General features: G+C 36.9%; 2 protein-coding genes across 9 annotated transcripts in view; one reads left to right on the forward strand and one right to left on the reverse strand.

The window, feature by feature from the left end:
* Positions 1-21751, reverse strand: part of LOC134815976 (uncharacterized) — a 578562-nt gene that overhangs the window by 375991 nt on the left and 180820 nt on the right. The gene's annotated exons all lie outside the window — the stretch shown is intronic.
* LOC134816052 (transient receptor potential cation channel subfamily M member 2-like) overlaps positions 1-21751 on the forward strand; it is a 52875-nt gene that overhangs the window by 18604 nt on the left and 12520 nt on the right. For 4 of the 8 annotated variants that reach the window (XM_063824768.1, XM_063824772.1, XM_063824771.1 and 1 more), the window contains exons 2-5: positions 13720-13808; positions 13951-14113; positions 20809-20941; positions 21545-21636. In XM_063824768.1, the coding sequence (XP_063680838.1) occupies positions 13720-13808; positions 13951-14113; positions 20809-20941; positions 21545-21636 (477 nt within the window). Of the gene's footprint in view, positions 1-3501; positions 3769-12744; positions 12892-13719; positions 13809-13950; positions 14114-20808; positions 20942-21544; positions 21637-21751 lie in introns of those variants that run through there. The other 4 variants (XM_063824773.1, XM_063824767.1, XM_063824769.1 and 1 more) reach the window with 3 other exon arrangements.

Here is a 21751-nt window from a genome sequence, read left to right on the forward strand (position 1 = left end):
TGAGAATCAAGTTATTCTGCGGAAACGTGAGCAGGTTATGCTATAACATATCACTCATTGGATAAAAAGTTACAAGATTCCGAAGAAATTTTACATGGATTCTAACTTCAATCTTCATAATAATTCATTACTTTACACGAGTCATTTTCCTTGGAACGCCTTGCCTTTAAACATTTACCCTCTGTAAGGTAGAATATCGTTTAGGAAGTTATTACTGGTGTCTGTTAAAGACAGGTGATATGTGTATAATATGTGTATAATTCAACAAGGTTCAGTATTTTATCTTTAATAATTATTTATATTTGTCCAGTTGTTACAACGTTATCACATTACAACATTCAACACTTTAAGTTTATTATATATCATAATATTTACATTTTAAATTACGTTGCTATCAATTTTTAAATACTTTAAAGAATTAAACTTGTTATGCTGTTCGCATCGTACGTCATGACAATTCATAAACATAATAAACATGATAAAGGAACAAAGAGATTGATTCAGGGGTTCGTCTTCTTTAGCATTTTCAACTTGTAAAGACCTTAAATAGCCACCTGCCACAGAGTGAAACATGTTTTTGCTACATTCAAGGTTTATGAAGATCCTGGGGTCAGAACCATGATCATCATAGAATATAGAATATATAGAATATAGAATATTATCTGATATTTCTCAATCGTGAATAACCAGAAACATGTGCTCAAGATCTTGAGAAACCAGAAACATATGCACAAGATCCTGGGGTCAGAACCATGATCATCATAGAATATAGAATATATAGAATATAGAATATTATCTGATATTTCTCAATCGTGAATAACCAGAAACATGTGCTCAAGATCTTGAGAAACCAGAAACATATGCACAAGATCCTGGGGTCAGAACCATGATCATCATAGAATATAGAATATATAGAATATAGAATATTATCTGATATTTCTCAATCGTGAATAACCAGAAACATGTGCTCAAGATCTTGAGAAACCAGAAACATATGCACAAGATCCTGGGGTCAGAACCATGATCATCATAGAATATAGAATATATAGAATATAGAATATTATCTGATATTCCTTAATCGTGAATAACCAGAGACATATGTGCTGAGTGCTCGTCCGTAGTTGTTGGAAAAAAGTAATAAAACATCCTGTGTCAAAGTAATAAAACATCTCGAAAGGAATTTTACTCAAACATCAATTCTTTAATCAATTTAAAAAATAACTTTTAAATGACATATATCACGGATTTTTTAAATGTATCGCTCGGAACGTCAGGTATATGCATGCCAAGAATTTGAAATGTTAATAACTTCTCATGCTGTGTCATACCTACGTTTAGAGCATTACTTTTCCTTCGCTTAGATTGCTCTCGGAGATTAGAATTCATTTTGCTTTGGAAAATGATTTATTCGCAAAAAACGATTTATTTGTATAAGTCGGATTTGTGTAGATTTTGTCCAGCGAAATCGTTCAATTGGGAAGAACCAGAAAACACGATACTCATCTACCGATACATCAACCACAAATTACTTATTGCTCATTACAAATTACTACTCATTATTATTATATTGCGTGGCCGGACTTTCGAAAGTCTATTTTAAAACATTGCAGTTTATTCAACTGCAGGCCTCGTAACAATTATAAGAAACCTACAAGAACGGCACTTGATATGTTTCCATCTCAGACTTTGAGAGATTCCAGTAACCAGTGGGTAACTCTGCACTGTGCACGTGTGTGTAACAGAGAAATGCAGCCTCATTATGACTCTGATTCATATTTCAACACCAGTACGTCGGCCCACTTTGTTTTTTGAAATGATAAGATGCTTTTTAAATTTCAACGGGAGAGCTTTTCATTGCCAAGGTTACTATATAAGGTTACTAGGTTACCATATAAGGTTACTAGGTTACTAGGTTAATATAGTCTATATAAGGTTACCAAGGTTACCATATAAGGTTACTAGTGAGTAATCAGACAGTGTTTCTTCAGAGAGCAGACATAAGGCTTATTACAGAGCCACGCGAGGTCTGGCACAATTTTTATTGTACTCACTGTAGTACACAATGTACTATTTTTCCAGTATGACAGTTTAAGAAAAGTGTAAATGATATGGAGTAAGGACATTATTCCCAAAGTGTAACTACACAATCACACTAAAACACACAGATCACATGACTGATGATGACCTCGCTTATTGGCTTTAATCTCAGCAATTGATAATTTTAATTTAAATATAATAATAAATAATAGTTTTAATTTAAATATATAAATTGATCTCACTAAACGTATAATAACAAAAGCTGGAGCGGTTAAGCCAGGATATTTAAATACGGGAATCGTTTGCCGTCAAGGTAATTTAGTACACAGATAGAGTTTATGACAGAGTAATTTTCAGACAGGTGTATGATACTCTCACAGTAATTAAAGGTCCTTTACCATGTTCGCATACTTCGAGAATATTATTCAGCGGGTAATTAACAGGCCTGTCTCTCATTAAGTCCTCATTTAATTTTCGGATCTGATAAGGCGTTTTTCTCGAGTTAAAATATATTCGTTTCGCTTTCGCAAAAACTTTACAACTAGTTTCAATAGAACACAATTTTATGATATTCCATTCATCATCAATTATTTAACTTACAAGTTACCCAAATAACAGAAAGAGCTTACGAAGTCCTGCCAAAAATTCAAATCGCAGTGTTGTCATGACAAAGTAAGCGAGCCGAAAGTAAGCGAGCTTATTGAGAAGCCTTAAAGGCGTGCACAAATTTACCAACAATCCTTTGCAAAGGATTGTTGGTAAATTTGTGCACGCCTTTAATGCTTCTCAATAAGCTCGCTTACTTTCGGCACATAATATTCCATAGGAGTAATGATCCAGCAGCAGCGCTGAAACTCTGCGGCACAATTTAAGAGGCGCCCGAAGTGGGCGAGAACAATATTTTGAGGGCAAATTGCCAAAAAGTCTGCTGGGAATTTTACCCACTGGTTACTCCAGACCGCATGAATCCAGTGTTGATTAATTACTTGTGCTACTAAAGCTACTAAAGCTGGCATAAAGATGCTAATGTAACGTGCTGGTCTACTTTAGCAAGCAACAGTGATAAAAAGTAACCGGGACTGCTTTAATTCCAGTTCTACGCTGTTATAACTCTGGGACCTTGTAAATCCATATTTCGTTAGTGTTGGTCTCCTCAATTTGATTATTCGCCCAGGGTCGGTGGTTAGGACGTACTGGATATGTATTATGTAATCTCATTTGCGAGTTTGTCAGTGTGTATAATGATCCATATGATCCATATGATCAGTTCTAACTCCTTATAAGTTATATAAGCTCTAAATTATGTTGTGCTTCACTGCACGATCCGGTGATGTCATACTGCATACATGGCCACCATTAGCGATCTTATTTTACCATAACCGTCACGTCTTGCTAGCATTTAGTTAGTATTGCTTTTTATTTATTGCTTTTAGATTTCAGCAGACTACAGCTAACATTTCAAGCTAGATCGAAAAGTTTAGAGCTGATATTTAATGTTTTTGAAACCTCCTGAGTCCTGACTCTCCGCTAATTTCGATTTAGGGCTTGCAATCTGATTATACTTATAAAGCGGCCGTTGTGTTCATGCTGAAGGAGGAGGAGTTGTCCGACTTGGAGGATTCAGTAGGAGAACTACCGTTTATACAGGCGGAAATAGTCGGGGAAGAACATGCTTTTCTACCAAACCTCAGATCGAGAGTGTCTGTTTTTGGTCGACCAAAAAGACACATCGTAAGTTTAAGATGTCTGTTTGTTGACGTTCGGTGTGTACATTTTAATTTGACTAATTATTGCACATAATTTGAATATAACATTACATAAAATTTAAAATTCCTAATATTATACTGCATTTAGAGCCGCTGATAAATGTCAGATGACTAAGACTTCTGATAAACCTTAATTTGAATAACAATGCAACACAACAACACAAACTAACCTTATAAGTTGTAAACTTCTTCCCGCCAAATCTGTATCCACTTCTGTTTATCGTGCAAGTTCAAATCTTAAAATCTCTTATTCAGCGAAAAGTCTTATATATAATATAGAGAAGTCTTATATACATATATAGAGAAAAGTCTTATATATAATATAGAGGTAGATAGGACAGTATAACACGTGTGATCGCGTGCTAACTAACGAATATGTATGATAAATGGATAATACACATTACAAAATGATAAGAATTGGGATCACATTAAACGAGGTTAAAAGTGAGATGCGGATAATGTATATTTAAGGATCGCTCATGCGAGTCATGACTTAGATAATACGACGGTCGACGGCCAACGAAGACGAACCAGAAATGGAATAATACTCAGTCGAAGCAGGACACCTCATACCAAAAGGTCACACCCGACCAGATAAGCTACGTAAAACGTCCTTATCTCTACATTTCCTGCACCAAGCAGCGTCACGTGACACCTTCACTGGCTGATCAATGATCACGTGATAGGTTCTCGCCCCGCCGCGCGCACGTGCTACACTCATTTTCAGAGCCGATTACTCTGTGTTTGAGAACGATACCAGTTAGTTTGTCGTGTCGATACAGTTAGTTTGTCGTGTAGCACGGCATATATCGTCATTCTGACCATCCAGGCACGTTTTGTTGCACTCAGGCCAATCGTTGTTCTTCTCATATTCTGGTCATGAATTTGGATATGATTCCTGCTATAACATTGCTATAAGATTGCTATTTAGCTTAATCTCTGCTTTACAAGATCTTTGTTTATAAGATCTTTCGTCACCATTTCCTGCCGTTACTCAGCTGTGCAAGATCATATCTTCCCGTCAATTGGAACAAGACAACTGATCTGTTATGCGAAAGCGAAGAAAATCAACAAACGGCCGGTAAATTGATCCGCTGGTATATTGCTCTGAACTAACTTACTAAATAACATTTCCACAGTCTGGAGTCAGTCAGTTACTGAGCTAATTAGTTAATATTATAGCTCCCTGTAAAGCACTAATGACTGATTAGCTGATTAACCATTGTTACCTTGCAAAGATAAAGGATCTACTCTAATAACTAATGGGATGTCGACAGTTGAATGTGAATCTGGTTGAAACCAGACATTGTTCATGTTATCCGTGTCGTGTCAGGCCAAAATGTTGTCGATGTTCGAGCAATGAGGATTTGTATATGGCTGAGTTCGCTGTGTTTTGCTGCTTGTATCTTGACCAAACATGAATGGTATCTCCAATAAAGGGACACGTGTGTCTTTTAGAAAAAGCACTGTAGCGATCTCGAATCATAAGGTAAGATCGTTAGCTCAATTTGAACGTAGGTCAGCTGCTTGAGTACTTGTGAATTTGTTTATTTGACGTAGTATAACTTTGTTAAATCATTTGTATTGACGTATATTAAACTTATTAACATGGTTGCTTCTTGTAACAATCAGCTTCATAACACTAGTGGTAAAAACTTGAGAAGTCACCATTAAACCTTAGAACTTCTTAATTACTTTAATTAAGTTTAGACAACTGGATTAAAAGTTATCCAAAAAGAACATCCTCGCCAGTCGCCAGACTTTTGAAACACCCTTTAATACCAAATAAATTTAATATGCTCCAAGTGAATCCCAACATACTTAAAGCATTGACAACACTTAAGCTCTTGTGATCTGCACTAGCTGAAAAACAGCTAAACCCGCTGCCAATGAACCATAAAACCCCCGATCTGCCCTGTTACCCTGGTAACACGTTGCCCTGGTAACACGTGTGAGTACACGTGAAGACCACGTGATACTTGGGAACGTGGTTCTACCAATCTACTGTAATCCTAACACAGGATAACACACATGGGATAGCTGCAGGCCACATAGGGCAGTGTCCTCAGCTGTTCTTCTAGAATCTGGTGTTCCTGTAACAAATAGTATTGAATAATAGTAATTAAAGAGTCATAAATATGTGGCACCATTTTAGCACTTTACAAGAACTTTATTAGATCGTGTTTTACTTGGGGCACTCGAAAGTTAGCTATTTAAAAACTCACTATAAACCAAGCCGCCACGACTCTTGAAACGTACAAGCTTGATTCATTCTTTGTTTTTTGTGTAAATATTATAGTTAATGCCGTTCCATAAACTCACAGTTAAAAAGGTAAGACTTATAATTTTCACACGCAGAATATGATATGTATATATTTCTGCTAGACGTAATTATTATTAAAACAATGTGAATGATATACGGTAATTGTAGATTGTTTTACTTCACAATAAAGCGTTCATTCTGAAATCATACAAAGATGTTAAGTTACAATGTGCAACTTAGAGAGCTTTTCATCAAATAGTTCTGAAGATGGGTCATGCTTGTTAATTGATTTAGCAAGCATGCATTTAGATGCTTCTATGCCTGACCCCTAAGGCCATGTCAGAGGTGAACTGTGAAGTGGTGAGGTGGCGAGTGGGGGTCCTGTAATCAACACGATACACTTCTGGGTTATGTTAAACATGTTAAACATGCTAGTTTTGATGTTGCCCCCTAGTAATTGATGTTGATAGTCGGCAATAATTTATTTCCGCATATTTTCAATTGCCTATTCAGCAATCTTTCTTAAATACAGATTATCAGTAGATGGATTTAAAGGATTTATAATATGCCGATATGCACCACCATGACTGCCCGCTTATTTTTATCGGATATTTAGTCGTTATTTGGGGATAATTTGATACCGAGAGATTAACGGTTACCAGTACCGTTTCTTCTTGCTACAAACTTCATCGTTTCTAGCACGCCTTATCGCTTGTATTTGTAATCAGGTATCAAATTTTCTGCCGCATCTGTTTTAAGTTCGCTTTTCAAACCGGAAGATTTGTCCCTTAAAGCTGTTCTTGAAGATCTATTGCTGGAGCGCTCAGGCCATCTCATGTACTTCATCCCTGTAAGTTGGTGATCTCATGCTGTTTGTTTGTTTATAGAACCCGTCCCCAATCTCGTATCGGAAAGTGACGAAACTCAATTCTGAGTGTGAATACGGGTGGTACCTGCAAGTGTGTTCAATAAGCATTTAGAGTTCTGTAAAACTGCAGTTACAATTATTGTGCTAGAGTATTTTTAGATGATCACATGTTAGGAACGTTTAAAACTTTAACTGTCATTTCACTGCCGACATTGTTCTCACTATCATTTTATACTGTAAGACTTTGTCGTCAACCCTGATCATGTTCACAAACACTGATTGTATACACTGATTGTATATAAATATACACTGATTATGTACGCTGAACATAATAAGGGTGATTCATCCTCAGTTTCCACAGTAGTCCCACTATTACCAGAACCTTATTCTCTTATCTCTTTAATGTGCTGTTCACTGTTAGTCCTGCTGATCCTTGTTCCTGTGTTTGTACTGCCGCAAAACTGCTGCAAAACTGCGGCAAATCTACAGCAGAACTGCTGCAAATCTACAGCAGAACTGCGGCAAATCTACAGCAGAACTGCGGCAACTGTTTTCTCTAGCAGTAGACAATTTGACACATGCCTCAAGTCTCAAGAGACCTCTGAAACGTGACAACAGATCTCACACACAGCATATTCGCAAGATTAATTAACTGCTCCCTATTACTGTACTGTTAATTAGATTTAAAATGTGGATATGTTCTACCAACAAATGTGAATTATGAACTTTACTTCCTGGTAAACCGTTACCGACCCTTGTGTTTAAGGGTTCTATCTCGGACTTCACTTGTATTGATTAAGGAGGGGGTTCACTCGTATTGATTACCGTTGAAAACACTTGTTGGGGGAGGAGTTGTTGTGTTTTGATCTGTGCTTTATTCAAGCTATCTGGTATCAAGCTTCATGATTTTTGCCAAGTTGGTTTGGTATTAAGTTCAAACCTTTTTACTTAGTAAACTCTGATAAACCAGTAGTAAAACGCATTGTTCATGCACTACAAAACGTTTTTAAATATACTAATATAACACATGAAGTCTGATTAATCGATTTTTCAACAATTTAAGAAAATAAGACCAAACTAGCATTTTCTCCCAGAAAAATATTATTTTTACCAGAATCCTCATTCCTCATCTACAATCACTCACATTATTTTTATGTTTTTTCTTTATACTTTTTATATTTTTTTATCACTCTTATTCGTGTAAATGTAAATGTCCAGATATAAGCCAGAGGTTGCCAACAGTTGTGAGCTAAGCGAGGATGTAGCCTACAACTCTAACTCTGTACCAGTTGTGAGCTAAGCGAGGATGTAGCCTACAACTCTAACTCTGTACCAGTTGTGAGCTAAGCGAGGATGTAGCCTACAACTCTAACTCTGTACCAGTTGTGAGCTAAGCGAGGATGTTAGCCTACAACTCTAACTCTGTACCAGTTGTGAGCTAAGCGAGGATGTAGCCTACAACTCTAACTCTGTACCAGTTGTGAGCTAAGCGAGGATGTAGCCTACAACTCTAACTCTGTACCAGTTGTGAGCTAAGCGAGGATGTAGCCTACAACTCTAACTCTGTACCAGTTGTGAGCTAAGCGAGGATGTAGCCTACAACTCTAACTCTGTACCAGTTGTGAGCTAAGCGAGGATGTAGCCTACAACTCTAACTCTGTACCAGTTGTGAGCTAAGCAAGGATGTAGCCTACAACTCTAACTCTGTACCAGTTGTGAGCTAAGCGAGGATGTAGCCTACAACTCTAACTCTGTACCAGTTGTGAGCTAAGCGAGGATGTAGCCTACAACTCTAACTCTGTACCAGTTGTCTGGTCCGCCTGACTGTGTACTGATAGTCACTTTTAACTGCATCTTGTTGGAGATGGAGCTATCCCAAGGGACCATGACTTCGTTGTAGAAAGAGTTTGCGTAAACTTGATAATGCTTGTTTTCAATTTTCGTCACACCCCCCTCTTCGTTTCCCTCCTGTTGGATTTCTCCATAAAGGTAGGCGTGACCGGCTTTGTTGTTAAATAAACAGTAAACTTGAACTATCAGTGCTCGGGTATTGTTGGGTAGGGGAACTGGGAGGGTCTCAACATAAGTAGGAGTTGCTCCCTCTAGGGCCAGTTTCTCTAAATTCGGGAAGATTATCTGAGTCCGTTTTAGGGTCCAAGGCTTGCTGTCCAGGACTTGCTGCATGGTACATTTTACCATTTCTTCAGCTGTCTCGAGTCCTGCTTCCAGCTCGACTTGGTTGGCAGTTAAGTCAGCCACTTGACCATTCAGTCGGTTTACAAGTGATTCCAACTTTGCAATTCTAACTTCGTTGTCCCAACCGGTTCTTGCAGGACAATCTCCAGCTGTCTTGTAGACTACCACACAGAGATAAAGTAGCAAAACCTTCAGATTCATATCCTGAACAGTCGGACAAAATTGTTTTAGAAAACATAATGCCTTCTTGAATAAAATTACAATTGTCACCAAGAAAATGTCCTCCCGAATTGATTAAAGCATGAAATTTGTCATAGTTTAGAAAAAACATCCTCTACGAATTGTCAAAAACAACAGTAAAGGTCTCTACCGCTTAGACCTGTGCAATAGTTCAGCTGAACTTGAAAATGTCATATTAAGCAGATGGTTGACAATAGATTTATTAGCACTTACGCGAGGAACCTTTCTATGGTCTGACTCAAAGTCTTATTTAGTTTTACAAGTGACATCTAGCTTTTAAAATTAACTATTGTATTTGTCTGACTACTCTCTTTAAACTGCTAATTAGCCGCCTAATTAGCCGCCCACTAAACATCTGGTCACGTTATTATATTCTGGCCTGAGAGTTCGTCAATGAGTTACTATCATGATGTAGAAGCAATGGGTGGTCTTGGGAATACTTAATCAAAAGTGTCACAATTAGGAGCAGTTAGTAATCAGCCGAGGGGATATGGGGAGGGGGGGGGGGGTGGGGGTTTAAATGATTGTTTTATTTCGGTTGATTATGGAGGAGGAGGAAGAGGTATTAAAATTACCAAAACATTGATTACGTAATATGTGGACGACCCCTAAGGATACATTAGCTAACAGTGGTCTCGGTAAAATGTTTTGGGTGATTAGGAAATTCGATATGTCGTTTAACGTATCAAAAGTTTGAATATTAACACCTTTTAGTCATGTTAATTAACGTATCGTTGATGCCCATAGAAACCATAACTTATCGTCGGTCAGCAGTTTTGTCTGAAGTTTGTCATAAGTTTCTGGTTTTGTATTGAACATATTGTACAATAAAACCAGCATAGTTGTGGTCCTTCGAGGTCATTCCAATAGCTTTCTTAGGATTCCAGTTATAATTTCACAAACATGCTAAAATAAAAGAAGCTTCACTATACTATAGAAATGTAGCAGGATATGTTTGTAGGTCGACTCATGTAAACCAAATATATCTTTGCCGCATAGTAGCGGGGTAGTAAATACTGTGTTTCGTTTCGTTCTTTGAAGTATCACTCCTGCATCTCTTAAATAAAATAGGGTCAAACTTACGGGTAACTTACGGGTAACTTACGGGTAACTTACGGCGTCTTTCAGAGATTGACAGGGTCTCCCGTGAACTCACTTCATTGAACATTTTAGAGTACATTTGAAAAGTTAAGTCTTGGTGACTTAGGAGGCTGGGGTTGATCATTTAAAAGAAATGTTTTTCTGATTTACCAAAACGTTTGCTATATATAGCAAAAGTTTTGGTAAATCAGAAAATATATATCAGTTATATATAACTTCAGCACCAAGCGTCTCTTAACCAGAAAAAATCTTACTTTTCGGTATTGCAAGTCTTAATCTACAAAGAATGCCGAAAAGTCAGCCAGTTCTCTAACAAAGTCAGCCAGTTCTCAAGCGAATTCCGCCAGACTTCACAATAGACACAAGTCTGCTCATTGTATAAAATAATTTGCTTTAAAGTTAGGACCCTCCTTTTAAGAAATATTTAGAGGGCAGGCACAAGCAAAAATCGACACAAAACAATTTTGTAAAACAATAACAGGAGTTGAGGTATGTTAAAAAGTGGAGCAAATATCAACGAAGAAGAAGTGCCTCAAGTTGTTGTTTGAATACTCAACAACACCTTATACAATATGTCGCTTGTATGATATATTATAATGCACATTATATAGTAGTTTGCCACTACTTTATTTTTTGCTCTTTAACCAGTTTACCTTGGAAGTACTTGAAGTTTGTGGTGTAGAATTATACGTTTTCATGTGCAAGAATATCTAAGATCTAGATCTAGTTAGCTTGCACAGTTGATACTTTAAATGCTTATTCCATATCATCAACAAAACTGGACTTCAAAATAGTGTTTTTGTGTTTTCAATCATGTTTCCATTTACACCAATCTTTCCGAATCGGCCTCCTAATGGAACTCGTTATAACTCTTTAAGGCTCTATTTACCTAATTAAGAAGAGAGTGGAGATTCGATGGAATTCGTTAATTGGTTATAATTTCAACACGGAACACAGGCAAAAACACTGAAACAGAAACTGTGTAGTTTCAGAGGTCTGTGATCACATTGTTTAATTGTACCTTTGTTGCTCGTTTCTTAAGTTTGATCCCTGCTTGTTCCAAAGGGATACAGTTAAACCTTGATTTACCGCAAACCCCAATTTAGCGCGGGTTTTTGCTTTCCCCAAAGTCCGCGGTAAATCGGGGTTTTACTGTATGTATACTTACATAGCGGGCTTTCTTATACGTATCCTGTGAATACTTATTTGACAAAGGAGTTTTAAATTTATTTATAACCTAGCATTAGAAGCCGTAATAAGAAATGAGGATACATACCGAATAGTGAATATCCATGATAGCCATTGACATACCTCGGTTCTCCATATAGATCTGTCGATTTCTCAACCCAAATTTTATCCCCACGTCTGTCTGAGGGGAGAGAGGGCCGAGGGGGTAACATTGAGTCAGACTGGAGATCCGTTTGTCTATCTATAAAGTGTTAACAGTTAACACTAGGGACTCTAGAAACCATACCTTCACACCTCTATATCTATTGTTGGTCCCTACAATTAGCTATATCACATTGTACTTCATTACTTGTTTCGTATCTCCAACTAGTGTATAACAATATAACAGGTGTTTGAAACTGAGAAGGGGGGGGGGGGGGGGGGGGGGGGGGAGCTGACTGCTGATTGGGTGTGTATGGTCTAAGATATACCCTCTGATTTTGTAATCTGATAGATTGTCCCTGGCTCATGACACTGTTCTGATATGTCTCTGATTAAATTTGCCTAATTTACACCCCGTAATGTATAATTTCATTTTCGTTCAGTTTTCTTAGTTGGATCTACTTTCCCTTTAGGTCTGCGATAGGTACATTATGTACTGTGTATTCTTTTTTCGTTTAACTTCAAACACCAATGGCGTCATCTACATTCTACTGAATTTCGCTCGCAATAACTGTTACTTAAAGGGCTTCCAGTTTCCACTCAGCTGTGCTGTGCTCGTATTTTTTACTTCTCAACTCATTAAGTGTATCAGTTTACAAAGTGTTATATTTGTATCTTTTTTGGACCCGTAATCTTTGTTCTCACAACAAAACTAGATCCTTTACACAAATTTGTATAACCATAGTTTATTTAATTTGCATTGTATAAGTATCCTAGCAATTCATTTTCCTCGGCGACAAACGTTTTTTCAAAAACAAATTGACCCTATCACAACTTCTTTATGATTTTAAGTCAGTTAGGCTAAAATCCATCTAAAAAACACACTCTACAGCTGATATCGGCGAGCACTTCCTCGTGCCGTGTAGCATTGTGGAAGCGCGCAATACCACGTGCAAACAAAGACAAGTCACATGTCCTTGACCAGGCGGAACAAAACGCCGTTTAGGATAGGAGGGTCCGATGCGCTTGTTTTCGGCACTTATAACATTACTTCCAGTTTCACTAAGTCAAGCTTCAAAGCTAAAAATATCGTGAGTTTGGCGAATTTTCTAGTTTAGATTTTAAGGAATTTATAATGTTGTGTTTAGAATATACAAATAATTGACTAAATTGTTTGAGTTTAAGAAAATCAATATTGCGCTATCGCGAAATAAATAACGCCTCGACGAGACTGGATACCGATAACGCCATTGGTAGTTGAATTCTAGTTTTTATTTTTAGTGATATGCCATTGAATCCTGATAGGCTTTCTTTTGGATCCTCTTTTAAGGGTCAGTCTAAGTCACGCAGAAAAAAAGAAAATGTAGTAAGTTTTTGGCATGTTGTTTCCTTAAGATTTTAGGTAATTTAATTTTAATAAATCTCAAAATCTGTTTCACAATACAATGCACCTCATGGTGATGATACTCGATAACTTCATTTGTCGTGAAATATCAAATCCACAATTTTACGAATTATTTTTACTAAAATGGGGATTAGTTCAAACGTGTGAATTACGGATCATCACTACTATAAATACATCTTAACTTAAAGCTTTAAACGTTATTGGCTCAAGTTGTTGGCAATAGAGCAAGGTGGTAACTATAAGCACAGGGTGACTTTAATGACTTAATGTGTTCTGACAGCTAATCAGTGTGCCAATCAGAGAATCAATAAAACATTGCCATGTCAGAATTACATCACCTCCCCAGGTTCTTCCTGATTTAATCTCACTGTACCTCTCAGTATTACGAGCTTTCATAATCCAGCTGGTTATAATCTAATAATCAGCTAGTGGACCACTTTTAAATAATATAAAATGTATGTCAGATATTTGTAATATTTGTAATATTTCTAATTCTAACAGCTCCTCGTTTCAGGAACGGAGGAATGGTTACTACATAACAGACACATTCTGCCGGAGAGAGTGCAACAAATTCGTTTCTAATTCCGCCACTGAAGAAAATACGTGAGTCAATAGTCACTACTAGTATTAATGAAATACCCAAAATCTTTTTGGGTTTTTCCACAAAACTAGAAGTTTGGGAACCATAAAAGTGAAATGAATCTAATTTTCTCATCCTCAAAAACTTAACCCAAACCTAAATCAGTTGCAAATGCGGTTTCCTGGACGACGAGCACTCGGAAGCGGCTCTGAGCTACAGACATATCCACACAGCAGACTGGGACCCAGCTGTGGACACTGTTACACTTCCAACCAACGCCTACGGAGAGATTGACTTCCTTCATGCTGACAATGACGTTCTGCCTCTGGTGAGTTCTCACTACAATTTGATATTACAATTTTAAAGTCAACTTTATTAGTATTACCGAGATCCCATTAATTATCTGCGTATGAAAATATTAGTTATTATCACACTTTCGAGCCAAATTTGGCAGGAAAGCAGAATTGATATTGCATGCCCCGAAGGGGAGCACTGGCTCTCACCCGGGGGCATGAAATATCAATCAGTTGCTCAGAGAGTGCTCCATAGAAACGAGGAGCCCGCTCTCAGCAACTGATCTACTACTGTAAGGTACTGATTTAAATAATGATTTAAATCAATAACCTGAAGTAGTCTACGACCTTAAATGCAATGGTCGGACAGAATTTACAGTTTGTTGCAAAATGTATACTTATACTAAAACTTAAAACATTTCCTTGCGTTTCAGATGCGTCAAGCGAAATAAAAACTTTCCTTGTTAAACTTCCTCCCAATGTTGACTTTCTATTGTACTTCTTAGCCTAATAAGGCAGAGAACAGAATTTATATCACATGCCCCGATGAGGAGCATGACTGCCAGCTGCAGCGGCTCTCATCCAGGGGCATGAAATATCAATCAGTTGCTCAGAAAGTGCTCCACAGAAATGAGAAGCCCGCTCTCTGCATCTTATTTACCACTGTAAGGTACTGATCTAAATACAAATTTAAATCAATCACTTGATGTAGTCCAAGACCGCTAATGCAATGGTCGGAATCATTGCGAATCGATGGCAAAATTTATATTTATAATAGAACTTTAAAATATTTCCTTGCGTTTGAGATGCGTCAAGCGAAATAGGCACTTTCCTTGTAAAACTTCCTCAAAATGTCGCCTTACTATTATACTTCTTAGCCTAATTTGGCAGAAAACAGAATTTATATCATATGCCCCAACGGTGATTGGTGAGCGCTGGTGGCAGCAGCTCTCACAGAGGGCATGCAATATCAATCAAACTTCTTCAAACTGATGATTGGCGCCGGGCGCGGCTCACATTACGTTTTCGAAGCTGTACTGAGACGGGTTAAAAATTAATTTAGAATCGAGCGCTATGACGTATATGATATCAAATTCGAGAAGGACGCCAATTTCAGTTTTATAATTTAACTTATCAGCAGTGTGATGTTAAAGCGACCATACTGTGATTAAAATAGCGAGCTTTCCGTGCAATTAGAATCAGGCCATATTGTTTTTCGTAACTTTAATATAATTAGAAATTCTGACTTAGCTCATCACAGTTGAAATGTTTAAACAGAGTGGATTGTCACCAAACTTTAATCTATCCGTTCAAATTCTAATATGTAACAGTGATGGAGTTAGTCAGGCAACTGTTTACTAGGACTTATACTGTGGAACAACACCACAACGAAGCGAAAATCCTTAATACCGTATCCATGATGAACGGAAATGTAACAGATTATTTTGTCAGATAGAGGCATAAAATTAGCAAATTTTAAATTCATATATAATGCATATTGCATACGGTGCATAGAGGCAACGTTAATTCAAATTACAGAACTGCTCTTAAAGTAAATATTGATTAAACATTTTCTCTCGAATAGATTTATTCAATAAATATAGGGACACGATAAAACAGGGTTTTTATATGGGACTTGAATAACAAATAAGCCGGAGACTTATAAATATCGCAACTTCGAAGTGCGACACTGCAAATGAGAAACGAACATATATTGTAATCGATAAACAACTATATACTAACGAGACTGAGAGTGTGTGACGCTGATAAGACTTTGCGATAACATATGGGACTTGAATAACAAATAAGCCGGAGACTTATAAATATCGCAACTTCGAAGTGCGACACTGCAAATGAGAAACGAACATATATTGTAATCGATAAACAACTATATACTAACGAGACTGAGAGTGTGTGACGCTGATAAGACTTTGCGATAACATCAGTTAAGAGAAGTTGATAAGGTAATCATGTTCCGGGAGTGCGTGTAAGACTGTAGAGTGTAGGCGTGTGTCCGTATATTTTCTGATTATTCTATATCCGTATATTCAATTAAAATTGTCTGCATTATGATAACTTAACTTTAATAACTGCAGGATAAAAATAGCACTATTATGTCAGAGCCAAGATTTTATATTCCTTCATTAGAAGAGACAGAAAACTTTTCTGAAAATCTGTTATCAGCATCAACGAGAAAAAAGACTGAAGGTGACATAAGAACAATTACCTTATTTATGGCAGCAAAAGCTGCAGATCTTCGCAATAGTGGAGAAGATCCTTTGTTTTGGGAGAAACCAGTAATTGAGCTATCCGAGGAAGAACTTGTTACTACAATGAAAAACTTCGCAATCGGGGCTCGTACTGTAAAAGGTGCTTCCTACGAGCCAGTATCGTTACAAACTTTCTGGTATAGTTTAAAACGGCATTTGAAACCAACCGGCATGGATTTCAGTAAACCGATCTTCAGCCAGGTTACAGACCAGTTAAAATGTGCATTCAAGAAACTCCGATCTGAGGGGGGAGGACAAGGGCCGAAGACATCTAATGGGCTCACTGCTGAAGAGATTAACTTTCTCTTTTCATCAAAGTGTGCAGGCGGTCACCACCCACGGGCTCTCATAAACGCCCTTGTGATTTTTGTCATGTGGATGGGGCGGAGAGGAATGAAGGAGCTACACAAGATGAAGTATGGGGACCTTTACATCACATAATGGTCACATCTTTGTGAACCTGCGGGATGTTCAGGCCAAAAATAGGCAAGGAGAAAACCCGCAAGACCAAAATCACAATACCGGCTCCCTCTCCGGAATAAAAGAAAAGTTCAAGTGTCCGGTGACGCTGCTGACGCTGTATAGCTTAAAACGTCCTGAAGCTATGAAAACACCGGACTCACCGTTATTCCTGAGCTGCAATACCAAAGCTCATAAAGATTATCGGCGCGACTTCAATGACAATGGTGAACCATGGTACATTTCCACAAGAATGGGACAGAATACCCTGGCCAAAATCGTGATAAATATGGTGACTGCCAGCGGTTTGTCGGTGGATGGAAGAAAGATAACAAACACGTCCATCCGAAAAAACGCGGCGAGCACTCTATCAGAGGGAGGCCTGTCAAGCAAGGTAATAATGGCCTACACTAGGCACAAATCTGCTTCATCACTTGTTCATTACGATTCCATCAACCCAGCAAAGGCAACACAAGCAACAAACCTACTACTTTTGAGCGACGCATCATATGATCTTCCAGAAGCTCCACCAGTCTTAATAAGTTCACCTAAACCTACCGTTCACTATAATAGTACACAAGTTCAACAGTCAAACAATAAAAGACCACTCTCTGTTATTCAACCAACATCCTCAAAGAGATCTAAGATTGTTAAATCACCCTTACCACCTAAAAACAAACATCCTCTCCAAAAAAGGGAACGCGACCAACCACCATCTTTAGTGTTAGGAACTACCCTTCATGACCCGATGTTCCGAGCTTCTAAAAAATTTTGTCAAACAGTCAGGATAGGAGATCCTATACTCTTGGCAAGTCTCCAACAAGCAGCACCTGACAAAGTAACTGTCCAACCTGTACTTCCGGCCCCTCCCCCCTCACCAGCTGTCACGACTGCACCGTCCTCCCCTCAAGACTCTCCTACCTATGCTATTCCTCCGATATCTCCACCGGCAGCATTTAATAGTCCTTCTCCTCCTAATCAGCATCCTCCCGCTATCAGCTCCCCAACACTAGCAGCCACTCCTAATTATACGTCCTTCAGTTTCGCATCTCCACTGCCACACAATAGCCTACAATGTCCTGCAACACCTGTCCTCACACCACCACAGATACCAAACAATGACCCAACAACATATAACGGGCCCGTTATAATAAATTATTATGGACCAGTTACAATTAACAATTATTACAGTACTAATAATAATACCAATAGATGAAATGTAGCCATTGTTCTAGATGAAAAGTTGTAACTAAGTTTTAACTGATATTGATAATGTGTTTTATGAATTGAATAATAGATATTTGATGTAATTTTTTGTATATACAATTTTAGATTAATGAGTAAAAATTTGATAACGTTTTGTGGACCATGCAGTTTTCTTAAGGTTTTATTGTAATGGAGAATTTTGTCTACAGAATACAAATGAACAAACTATTTTATATGTTAGTTGACTCTACAATTTACAGGTTTAAACTAAGTCTTAATTAATAATGTGTTTTATGAATTGAATAATTGATATTTTATAAAATTTTTGTAAATACAATTTTAGATTAATGAGTATAAAATTGATAACGTTTTGTGGACCATGCAGTTTTCTTAAGTTTTTATTGTAATGGAGAATTTTGTCTACAGAATACAAATGAACAAATTATTTTATATGTTAGTTGACTCTGCAATTTACAGGTTGTAACTAAGTCTTAATTAATAATGTGTTTTACGAATCGAATAATTTAGTTAGATTGAAATGTATGGAGTTGCTTCCCTGTTGCTTTAATGTTATCCTGTACAGTTGATTTCCAAGTTCTTTTCGCTCATATTCAGAGTTTTTCTTGTAGAACGATATATAAATTATAATAGACGAAATACCACTAAAAGTACTGTGCTAAGCACACACTTGCTTATCACTGCGGGAAAAGCTAGAATTAAAGTGCATTAATGATTAATAAGACGCGGTGCAGATCGTGGCGGAATATTCTAGACGCCAATAAGTACAAGTCCCTTGATCGATAAATATCATAATATTCAATGCACTACGTATCACTTATGAGTACAAAGCAAATTGGGCGCGGCATACAGCATTCACTGTGTCATAAATGTGATGAGCACGTGAGATCTTAATTGTACGTATTGTATCTTCGATATCTGAAATACTAACTCATCGAGAGCTATATATAGCTTGGACATTATAAACATAAATAAGTTCGACATGTCTAGTTTGCTATTTTGGCTCCAAATAATGGCAAATTATGGCAAGGAAGATGAATACTGACTAAGAACCATAAAGCAGACGATACTCGATAAAATTCTAAGTCAACGATTACAAGTTGCATTGATTAAATCATTTTGAAATAACAGACAACCAAGAATCAAGACGGACGATAACATTTTTGATGTGAATTAGGGCGTGTGGTGTATAATTTGGACTGATAGATTATAGACACTAATTATAGCTCCACAACTCTATTTAAATACAAGAACTAGGAAATACTTTCACCTTATCGCAGATACACATTTATGATAAGGACTCTGATGTATTTAATCAACACTCGAACGGATGTTCTATACATTGTATATTTTCGGTAGTAATGATCAAGTATAAAATTACCTCACACCAATTAATATGCAGGATATAATTTGTGATTAATAAGACGCGGTGCAGATCGTGGCGGAATATTCTAGACGCCAATAAGTACAAGTCCCTTGATCGATAAATATCATAATATTCAATGCACTACGTATCACTTATGAGTACAAAGCAAATTGGGCGCGGCATACAGCATTCACTGTGTCATAAATGTGATGAGCACGTGAGATCTTAATTGTACGTATTGTATCTTCGATATCTGAAATACTAACTCATCGAGAGCTATTATATATAGCTTGGACATTATAAACATAATTAAGTTCGACATGTCTAGTTTGCTATTTTGGCTCCAAATAATGGCAAATTATGGCAAGGAAGATGAATACTGACTAAGAACCATAAAGCAGACGATACTCGATAAAATTCTAAGTCAACGATTACAAGTTGCATTGATTAAATCATTTTGAAATAACAGACAATCGAGAATCAAGACAGACGATAACATTTTTGATGTGAATTAGGGCGTGTGGTGTATAATGTGGACTGATAGATTATAGACACTAATTATAGCTCCACAACTCTATTTAAATACAAGAACTAGGAAATACTTTCACCTTATCGCAGATACACATTTATGATAAGGACTCTGATGTATTTCATCAACACTTGAACGGATGTTCTATACATTGTATATTTTCGGTAGTAATGATCAAGTATAAAATTACCTCACACCAATTAATATGCAGGATATAATTTGTGATTAATAAGACGCGGTGCAGATCGTGGCGGAATATTCTAGACGCCAATAAGTACAAGTCCCTTGATCGATAAATATAATAATATTCAATGCACTACGTATCACATATGAGTACAAAGCAAATTGGGCGCAGCATACAGCATTCACTGTGTCATAAATGTGATGAGCACGTGAGATCTTAATTGTACGTATTGTATCTTCGATATCTGAAATACTAACTCATCGAGAGCTATATCATAGCTTGGACATTATAAACATAAATAAGTTCAACATGTCTAGTTTTGCTTTGGTGAGATTTATAACTAACGTTTGATCAAATTCTGCTTTCCCGGCAAAATTTGGCTCCAAAGAAAGTGTGATAAAACATTAATCACATGCCTTCTCATGCGATATCAACATTTTCAAAACTCGGCAAGCCTCGTGATTGAAAATGTCGATATAACCCTCGGCAAGCCTCGGGAAATATCGAAACTTTCGCTAACTCGGCAAGCCTCGTGGGCGAAAGTTTTGATATCGCATGAGAAGGCATGTGATAAATGTATAGTCTTTACATGTTCAGTACTTAAACAGTGCTCCTTTATATAATCTGGCGTAGATCGGACTTAGCTCCGACATAGTAGTAGTAGTAGTAGTGCTCCTTTATAATGTCCATTCTCCCAGTACCTGCGGTGTGACATGGAAGTAGATGTTGTTGAACTGGGTAACCTCTTGTTAGATAAGTGGGCTATGCCTCTTCCTAACCTTCTCATATCTGTCTTCGGTGGACACTCCAAGTTTGACTCTAAGAAAATGAGTAAGCTAACATTGCTGCATTTTTTTTCAGTTTAAGCAGTGAAAACGTTTTAGAATTTCTTCAAGTACAAGTATTTTTTGTTTAAAAAGTGATGTTTTCGTTATTTGTATATTGTTCGTGAGTGTTAATTCTGACTCATTTGTTCTGCCACTATTTTTTAGTATACATTAGTAGTTCTAACAGTAACATAGAACATTATTGTAGCACTATTGTATTATATTAGTATACATTAGTAAACATTAGTATACATAAGTATACATTAGTATACATTAGTATACATTAGTATACATTAGTATACATTAGTATACATTAGTATACATTAGTATACATTAATATACATTAGTATACATTAGTATACATTAGTATACATTAGTATACTTTATTATACATTAGTATACATTAGTATACATTAGTATACATTAGTATACATTAGTATACATTAGTATACATTAATATACATCAGTATACATTAGTATACATTAGTATACATTAGTATACATTAGTATACATTAGTATACATTAGTATACATTAGTATACATTAGTATACATTAGTATACATTAGTATACATTAGTATACATTAGTAGTTCTAACAGTAACACAGATTATTTAGCGGCTGAGTCAGACATCAAGGAAGGTCTAGTTAAAGCTGCCAGGGACACCAAAGGGTGGTTATTCACCAGCGGAGTCAACCATGTGAGTTTCTCGTGTTTCCCAGAGAGAAGAGGGTTCAAATATATTTCCCAGTACTGTCATCATATTTCTCCCAACAGTTGCGGCAAAATAATGCTAAGAATCCCCCTTTCCTCTA

This window comes from Bolinopsis microptera, chromosome 5, assembly GCF_026151205.1.
Source record: "Bolinopsis microptera isolate Bmic1 chromosome 5, MBARI_Bmic_1.0, whole genome shotgun sequence".
NCBI lineage: Eukaryota > Metazoa > Ctenophora > Tentaculata > Lobata > Bolinopsidae > Bolinopsis > Bolinopsis microptera.